At 43.1% G+C, this 9,911-nt stretch overlaps 1 protein-coding gene across 1 annotated transcript; it reads left to right on the forward strand.

The window, feature by feature from the left end:
• The first annotated feature begins 1,966 nt into the window (after positions 1–1,966).
• On the forward strand, positions 1,967–4,444 carry LOC115162568 (ATPase inhibitor B, mitochondrial). Its single transcript, XM_029713999.1, has 3 exons — positions 1,967–2,127; positions 3,033–3,145; positions 4,154–4,444. Exons 1-3 carry the CDS (start codon positions 2,059–2,061, stop codon positions 4,293–4,295), a joined length of 324 nt encoding a protein of 107 aa, XP_029569859.1. The 5' UTR covers positions 1,967–2,058; the 3' UTR covers positions 4,296–4,444.
• Positions 4,445–9,911: the final 5,467 nt, after the last annotated feature.

A 9,911-nucleotide genomic window follows, 5' to 3' on the forward strand; every position in this document is an offset into this window, starting at 1 on the left:
TATCAGGTGAACCGTTTTTAGAAATTACATCACTTTGTACAAACTCCCTCCATTTTAGGGGACCAAAAGTATTGGGACCAAATCACTTGTATTAAAGTAGTAAAAAGTTATTTGATCCCATATTCATAGCACACAATGACTACATCAAGCTTGTGACTACACATTTGTTGGATGTTTCAGATTATTTTGTGCCCAATAGAAATGAATGGTAAATAATGTATTGTGTCATTGTGGAGTCACTTTTATTTTTAATTGTACCTACATGCTAGGCAGTGTCTAGCAATTTTTGGGGGGCCTTTCGCAAAGACTCCAGCCACCCGAGACAGGGACTGTTCTCCATGCTCTCATCTGGCAGGCGACACAGGTGCATCAAGGCTTAGCAAACAGACTTCTAAACAGCTTCTATCCCCTGACCATAAGACTTATGGCTAACAGCTACTGCTCTCCCTCTCCTACATACTATCCACACTGACTCGAGGCCCATCCACAGGTCTCTAACCACTCAGACACAACCTATGCCGTTGCTAAAATGATTATTGATTACTCCATTACACTGCTGTCCATTGATTGTCATTACCATTGGTATCTATTTATCCACTATTACTCCTGTTTACAAGTATACACAGTGTACAAAGCATTAAGAACACCTGCTCTTTCCATGACAGATTGACCAGGTGAATCCAGAAGAAAGCTATGATTCCGTATGGATGTCACTTGTTAAATCCACTTCAATCAGTGTAGATGAAGGGGAGGAAACGGGTTAAAGAAAGATTTAAGCTTTGAGACAATTGAGACATGGATTGTTTGTGTGCCATTCAGAGGGTGAATGGGTAAGACAAAAACTAAGTGGTAGTAGGTAGGTGCCAGGCGCACCAGTTTGTGTAAAGAACTGGAACGCTGCAGGGTTTTTCACGCTCAACAGTTTCCCATGTGTATCAAGAATGGTCCATCACCCAAAGGACATCCAGCCAACTTGACAACTGTGGGAAGCATTAGAGTCAACATGGGCCAGCATCCCTGTGGAGCGCTTTCGACACCTTGTAGATTCCATGCCCCGCCGAATTGAGGCTGTAAGTATTTATATATTCCTGTTACCAATCACTCTTCAGCCCTGTTTACATGTACATTCTACTACCAGTCACTTTTTTTAAATATAGAAACCTACCTCAATCATTTCAGTATCCCTTCACCACAGGAGGTTGGTGGAACCTTAATTGGGGAGGACGGGCTTGTGGTAATGACTAGAACGGAATCAGTGGAATGGTATCAAATATGTTCAATGTGTTTAATGCCATTCCATTTGCTCTGTTCCAGCCATTATTATGAGCCGTCCTCCCCTCAGCAGCCTCCACTGCCCTGCACATTGAATAAGGTACTGTCACTGACCTGTATATACTTCCGTTCTAGTGTTAACTCACATTGTAGTTCTTGTGTTCATTTTCATTACATTTGTTATTCTATTTTCTATTATTATCATTATCACTGCATTGTTGGGAAAGAACTCTCAAGGTAAGAATTTCCCTGTACTGTTTTAAACTTGTTGTATCCTGTGCAACAACTTGGAAATGTTAAAATACAAAAGGTAATATCTTATTTTAAATGTCAAGTAGTTGTGTAGGCCTACTGTGTATTTGACAACATGCATATATGGCAAACAAATCTATAATTTAGCAGAAGTGCTCACAAGCTGGAGTAGACCAACGCAATAAACAAATGGCAACGCCACTACGTAGTGCGCAGCGCATGGATATCAAACTGTGGGTATCATGCTGTCCGCTATATGAGGCCGTACCATTACAAATAGGGGTGGACATATTTCCAAGTGACATTTTGGTTAAGACTGATAGCCATTTATTAAAACGTGTCTAATTATAAAATCCACACGTTTTTAAGGATGGTACTGTAGTCTATTGAGCTGGATCTAATTGATCCTTCATAGAAAAATAAAGACTCAGCTCATCCGTTTTACACACCCATTTTAGACAATGGTGAGGACCTGTTCTGGTTTATTTTGCTAGACAAGGGCAAATGGTCAAATGATAGTTGTTTTGGTGCGAAATGGCAAGATTTTTGAGACCTGACGTTAGGCGTCTACTCACCACACAGCTAAGGATGACATCTGACCAGGTAAAAAGGCACAACATATGATAAGACCACGTTTTGCTTCTGCTGCTAATACAGTCTAAAGTTCAAGTGAAACAAGTGGTATTCAGTTGTCAAGTGATTTGACTATGGCCTTGGATAACTTTTTTAATGTTATTTTTGTTACCTACTCAGTCAGTTAATGTTTCACTGATATTTGGAACTTGCATCTAGATTCTGGTGCAACATTGTAGCAAACGACTGTACTGACCGCATTCTATGACACGAAATTGTTTTGTAAGCAGTTCAATGTGTCCAGTTAGTTGAAAGCCAAGTAAAATATATATATATATATATATATATATACATATACATATACACACACACACACACACCTCCGGTCTGATGTCTTCATGGAATTTGGTTGAATTCGTCCATCCTATGAATCGTTATTGAAACAAGTCTCTGGTGCTGTCAGTTGTTGCACACGATGGTCAGAGGTATTTTTAAATTAAGGCATTGTTGACGTTCTCTTGTCAACTCCGTACAATAGGTCTTTTAAGTGAACATTAAAGGAGGGCGATTTACATTGGGGCATGAAAATCAATGTGTGAGGCCATATGGCCTAACATTTTGCAATGTATTGACATATTAGATTAGTGTTCCACATGCAAAAAGATTCCCATTTCAGTCTTTGCTTTAGCTAATTCAGCTGCATGTCACATGACACCAATTAGTACTAATAACCATTTACTGTTATACAGCATATGCTGATAAGAGCCCAGCCTTTACCATTGTACAACGAAAGCTTTATGGAATTTGAAGGTCATACATTTTTTTTCGGTAATAAAATATGTGAATTACACAACACACCAATGTCATACATGTTCCTTAGTAGGAGTAACTTGTTATTATGTTTACTTATTAATTTATCTTTCCTCATGTACCAGCTGGGTGAGTTGGGCAAAGGTGCAGGGAAAGGAGGGGGTGGCGGAGGATCTGTCAGAGAGGCAGGAGGAGCCCTTGGAAAGAAACAGGCCGCAGAGGAGGAAATGTACTTCAGGTGAGTTGGGGCTTATACAGTACATTACCAAAAGTATGTGGACACCTGCTTGTCGAACATCTCATTCCAAAATCATGGGCATTAGTATGGAGTTGGTCCCCCTTTGCTGCTATAGCAGCCTCCACTCTTCTGGGAATGGCTTTCCACTAGATCAGGGCTGCCCAACTGTTTTCCTGGAGATCTGCAGTCCTGTGAATTTTCAGTCCAACCCTAATTTACTACTAATTAGCTGCACAACAAGACCTTAACTAGCTGAATCAGATATGCTAAATTAGGGTTGGATTGAAAACCTACAGGACAGTAGATCTCCAGGAAGAGGGTTGGGCAGCCCTGCACTAGATGTTGGAACATTGCTGCGGGGACTTGCTTCCATTCAGCCACAAGCATTAGTGAGGTCGGGCAGGGATGTTGGGCGATTGGGCCTGGCTCGCAGTTGGCGTTCCAATTCATCCCAGCCGACTCTTGGCATTGCACCTGGTGATCTTAGGCTTGTGTGGGCTCCTCGGCCATGGAGACCCATGTCATTGAGCTCCCGTGTAAACGTTGCTTCTGGAGGCAGTTTGGAAATCGGTCGTGAGTGTTGCAGCCGAGGACAGATTGATTTTTACATGCTCCCGTTTGAGCTTGTGGCCTACCACTACGCGGCTGAGATGTTGTTACTCCTAGACATTTCCACTTCACAATAACAGCACTTGACTAGGGCAGCTCTAACAAGGCAGAAATTTGACGAACTGACTTGTTGGAAAGGTGGCAACCAATGACGGTGCCACGTTTAGGCCATTCTACTGCCAATGTTTGTCTATGGAGATTGCATGGCTGTGCGCTCGATGTTGTACACCTGTCAGCAACGGGTGTGGCTGAAATATCTGAATCCACTCATTTGAAGGGGTGTCCACATGCTTTTGTGTTTATAGAGGTTTTGTGGCAGTCTCCCCGACCTATAGAGGCTTTGTGGCAGTCTGTCTCATGTCATCACTGTACCTCATGCTTTCCTATCTCTGAATCCAGACGAAAAGAGCAGGAGCAGTTGGCTGCACTGAAGCAGCACCACCAAGAGGAGATTGATCACCACAAGAAGGAGATTTCTAGACTGCAGAGCGAGATTGACCGTCACAAGGGGAAAATTAGGAAGCTGAATCATGATGATTGAGACTCACTCTATTTGAATGAAGCCCAGGAATTCTTTATTGCCAACCCTTAGTCATTGCTGCATTGCCTCTCTGGGCCAGCTCTGTGTATGTGTGATTAATTGTCCTGTATATGCTCGAGGTTATTAAAACAATTATTTGAAATGGTTAATGTTCTACTTTTTCATGGTTATTGCTTTCAATTATTGTTAATGCTAAGATGATAATTTGAAGGATGATGACAGTCCGTGGAGCTGGCAGAGGCGTCATGCCCATAGGGGGCAACAGGGTCCTGTTTTGACATTTTGTGATGTTAAATTAATTACTAAACTTAAATTTTAAGCCCACGTTTTATAATAATGATAAAATAAATTGTCAGCTGTATTTTGCGGAGCGGCACACTGACTGGACCAGGCAAAGAGTACACTATTTTATTTTTATTTGAAGGATGAAATCTCTTGATACGCCATCTCATTTTCAGGAGTGTCGGGGGAAAAAACTATACTTACTAACAAGAATAATATAGAAACTACTGTCTAATAATCAACTACTGTCTAATAAAAACTACTGCTACTACTACTAATATAACTAAGTACCTATAATATATTCATACAGTGTCTTCAGAAAGTATTCAGACCCATTTGAATTTTTCCACATTTTGTTATGTTAGTCTTATTCTAAAACGGATTTTAAAAAATCCTCAGCAATGTAACATTTTCAAATGAATTAAAAGTCAAAAACAGACCTTATTTACATAAGTATTTAGACCCTTTGCTATGAGACTTGAAATTGAGCTCCGGTGCATCCTGTTTCCATTGATCATCCTTGAGATGTTTCTACAACTTGATTGAAGTCCATCTGTGGTAAATTCAATTGATTGGACATGATTTGTAAAGGCACACACCGGTCTATAAGTTCCCACAGTTGACAGTGCATGTCGGAGCAAAAACCAACCAATGAGGTTGAAGGAATTGTCTGTAGAGCTCCGAGACAGGATTGTGTCGAGGCACAGATCTGGGGAAGTGTACCAAAAACATTCTGCAGCATTGAAGGTCCCCAAGAACACAATGACCTCCATCATTCTTAAATGGAAGAAGTTTGGAACCACCAAGATTTCCCAGAGTTGACCGCCCGGCCAAACTGAGCAATCAGGGGAGAAGGGCCTTAGTCAGGGAGGTGACCAAGTACATGATGGTCACTCAGACAAAGCTCCAGAGTTCATCTGTGGAGATGGTAGAACCTTCCAGAAGGACAACCATCTCTGCAGGACTCTACCAATCAGGCCTTTTTGGTAGTGGCCATACGAAAGCTATTCCTCAGTAAAAGGCACATGACCGCCCACTTGGTGTTTGCCAAAAGGCACCTAAAGGACCCAGACCATGAGAAACAAGATCGAATTATTTGGCCTGAATGCCAAGCATCACGTCTGGAGGAAACCTGGCACTATCCCTACGGTAAAGCATGGCGGTGGCAGCATTATGCTGTGGGGATATTTTTCAGCGGCAGAGACTGGGAGACTTGTCAGGATCTAGGCAAAGATGAACAGAGTAATGTACAGAGAGATCCTTGATGAAAACCTGTTCCAGAGCGCTCAGGACCTCAGACTGTAAATAGTCAAGGCAGGCCATTTGATTAGTTGTTCAGCAGTCTTATGGCTTGGGGATAGAAGATGTTAATAAGGAGCCTTTTGGTCCTAGACTTGGTGCTCCGAAACCGCTTGCCATGCGGTAGCAGAGAGAACAGTCTATGACTTGGGTGACTGAAGTCTTTTATACAACTTTTTGGGCCTTTCTCTGACGCTCCCTTGTATATACAGTTGAAGTCGGAAGTTTACATACACCTTAGCCAAATACATTGAAAGTCAGTTTTTCACAATTCCCACAATAAGTTGGGTGAATTTTGACCCATTCCTCCTGACAGAGCTGGTGTAACTGAGTCAGGTATGTAGGCCTCCTTGCTCGCACAAGCTTTTTCAGTTCTGCCCACATATTTTCTATAGGATTGAGGTCAGGGCTTTGTGATGGCCACTCCAATACCTTGACTTTGTTGTCCTTAAGCCATTTTGCCACAACTTTGGAAGTATGCTTGGGGTCATTGTCCATTTGGAAGACCCATTTGCGACCAAGCTTGAACTTCCTGGCTGATGTCTTGAGATGTTGCTTCAATACATCCACATAATTTTCCTGCTTCATGATGCCATCTATTTTGTGAAGTGCACCAGTCCCTCCTGCAGCAAAGCACCCCAACAACATGATGCTGCCACCCCCGTGCTTCACGGTTGTGATGGTGTTCTTCAGCTTGCAAGCCTCCCCCTTTCTCCTCCAAACATAAAGATGGTCATTATGGCCAAACAGTTTTATTTTTGTTTCATCAGACCAGAGGACATTTCCCCAAAAAGTACAATCTTTGTCCCCATGTGCAGTTGCAAACTGTAGTCTGGCTTTTTTATGGCAGTTTTGGAGCAGTGGCTTCTTCCATGCTGAGTGGAACTTCAGGTTATGTCAATATAGGACTCGTTTTACTGTGGATATAGATACTTATGTACCTGTTTCCTCCAGCATCTTCACAAAGTCCTCTGCTGCTGTTCTCTGATTGATTTGCACTTTCCGCACCAAAGTACGTTAATCTCTAGGAGACAGAACACAACTCCTTCCTGAGCGGTATGACGGCTGCGTGGTCCCATGGTGTTTATACTTGTGTACTATTGTTTGTACAGATGAATGTGGAACCTTCAGGCGTTTGGAAATTGCTCCCAAGGATGAACCAGACTTTTGGAGTTCTACAATTCTTTTCTGAGGTCTTAGCTGATTTCTTTTGATTTTCCCATGATGTCAACTAAAGAGGCACTGAGTTTGAAGCTTGGCCTTGAAATACATGCACAGATACACCTCCAATTGAATCAAATGATGTCAATTAGCCTATCAGAAGCTTCTAAAGCCATGACATCATTTTCGGGAATTTTCCAAGCTGTTTAAAGGCACAGTCAACTTAGTGTATGTAAACTTCTGACCCACTGGAATTGTGATACAGTGAATTATAAGTGAAATAATCGGTCTGTAAACAATTGTTGGTAAAATTACTTGTGTTATGTACAAAGTAGATGTCCTAACCAACTTGCCAAAACTATAGTTTGTTAACAAGAAATTTGTGGAGTGGTTTTAATGACTTCAACCTAAGTGTATGTAAACTTCTGACTTCAACTGTAGGTCCTGGATGTTAGGAAGCTTGGCCCCAGTGATGTACTAGGCCGTACGCATTACCCTCTGTAGTGCCTTATGTTCAGATGCCGAGCAGTTGCCATACCAGGCGGTGATGCAACTGGTCTGGATGCTCTCGATGGTGCCGCTGTTGAACCTTTTGGGGGTCTGGGGACCCATGCCAAATATTTTCAGTCTCCTGAGGGGGAAAAGGTGTTGTCGTGCCCTCTTCACAACTGTCTTGGTGTGTTTGGACCATGGTAGTTTGTTGGTGATGTGGACACCAAGGAACTTGAAACTTTCGACCCACTCCACTACAGCTCCATTGATGTGAATGGGGGCGTGTTCGGCCCTCCTTTTCCTATAGTCCACGATCATCTCCTTTGTCTTGATCACATTGAGAGAGAGGTTGTTGTCCTGGGACCACACTGCCAGGTCTTTGACCACCTCCCTAAAAGCTGTCTCATCGTTGTCGGTGATCGGGTCTACCACTCTTGTCGTCAGCAAACGTAATGATGGTGTTGGAGTCGTGCTTGACCACACAGTATTGGGTGAATAGGGAGTACAGGAGGACACTAAGCACGCACCCCTGAGGGGCCCCAGTGTTGAGGATCAGTGTGGCAGACGTGTTGTTGCCTACCCTTACCACCTGGGGGCGGCCCATCAGGAAGTCCAGGATCCAGTTGCAGAGGGAGGTGTTTAGTCCCAGGGTCCTTAGCTTAGGGATGAGCTTTGAGGGCACTATGGTGTTGAACGCTGAGCTGTAGTTAATGAATAGCATTCTCACATACAGTGGGGGAAAAAAGTATTTGATCCCCTGCTGATTTTGTACGTTTGCCCACTGACAAAGAAAGGATCAGTCTATAATTTTAATGGTAGGTTTATTTGAACAGTGAGAGACAGAATAACAACAAAAATATCCAGAAAAACGCATGTCAAAAATGTTATAAATTGATTTGCATTTTAATGAGGGAAATAAGTGTTTGACCCCCTCTCAATCAAAAAGATTTCTGGCTCCCAGGTGTCTTTTATACAGGTAACGAGCTGAGATTAGGAGCACACTCTTAAAGGGGGTGCTCCTAACCGCAGCTTGTTACCTGTAAAAGAGACACCTGTCCACAGAAGCAATCAATCAATCAGATTCCAAACTCTCTTCCATGGCCAAAACCAAAGAGCTCTCCAAGGATGTCAGGGACAAGATTGTAGACCTACACAAGGCTGGAATGGGCTACAAGACCATCGCCAAGCAGCTTGGTGAGAAGGTGACAACATTTGGTGCGATTATTCGCAAATGGAAGAAACACAAAAGAACTGTCAATCTCCCTCAGCCTGGGGCTCCATGCAAGATCTCACCTCGTGGAGTTGCAATGATCATGAGAACGGTGAGGAATCAGCCCAGAACTACACGGGAGGATCTTGTCAATGATCTCAAGGCAGCTGGGACCATAGTCACCAAGAAAACAATTGGTAACACACTACGCCGTGAAGGACTGAAATCCTGCAGCGCCCACAAGGTCCCCCTGCTCAAGAATACATATACATGCCCGTCTGAAGTTTGCCAATGAACATCTGAATGACTCAGAGGACAACTGGTGAAAGTGCTCTTCGGCATCAACTCAACTCGCCGTGTTTGGAGGAGGAGGAATGCTGCCTATGACCCCAAGAACACCATCTCCACCGTCAAACATGGAGGTGTAAACATTATGCTTTGGTGGTGTTTTTCTGCTAAGGGGACAGGACAACTTCACCGCATCAAAGGGACGATGGACGGGGCCATGTACCGTCAAATCTTGGGTGAGAACATCCTTCCCTCAGCCAGGGCATTGAAAATGGGTCGTGGATGGGTATTCCAGCATGACAATGACCCAAAACACACAGCCAAGGCAACAAAGGAGTGGCTCAAGAAGAAGCACATTAAGGTCCTGGAGTGGCCTAGCCAGTCTCCAGACCTTAATCCCATAGAAAATCTGTGGAGGGAGCTGAAGGTTCGAGTTGCCAAACGTCAGCCTCGAAATCTTAATGACTTGGAGAAGATCTGCAAAGAGGAGTGGGACAAAATCCCTCCTGAGATGTGTACAAACCTGGTGGCCAACTACAAGAAACGTCTGACCTCTGTGATTGCCAACAAGGGTTTTACCACCAAGTACTAAGTCATGTTTTGCAGAGGGGTCAAATACTTATTTCCCTCATTAAAATGCAAATCAATTTTATAACATTTTTGACATGTGTTTTTCTGGATATTTTTGTTGTTATTCTGTCTCTCACTGTTCAAATAAACCTACCATTAAAATTATAGACTGATCATTTCTTTGTAAGTGGGCAAACGTACAAAATCAGCAGTGGATCAAATACTTTTATCCCTCACTGTAGGTGTTCCTTTTGCCCAGGTGGGAAAGGGCAGTGTGGAGTGCAATTGAGATGGTGTCATATATGTCTTGGGCC

This window comes from Salmo trutta, chromosome 25 (genome assembly GCF_901001165.1).
Source record: "Salmo trutta chromosome 25, fSalTru1.1, whole genome shotgun sequence".
In the NCBI taxonomy this organism is placed as follows: domain Eukaryota; kingdom Metazoa; phylum Chordata; class Actinopteri; order Salmoniformes; family Salmonidae; genus Salmo; species Salmo trutta.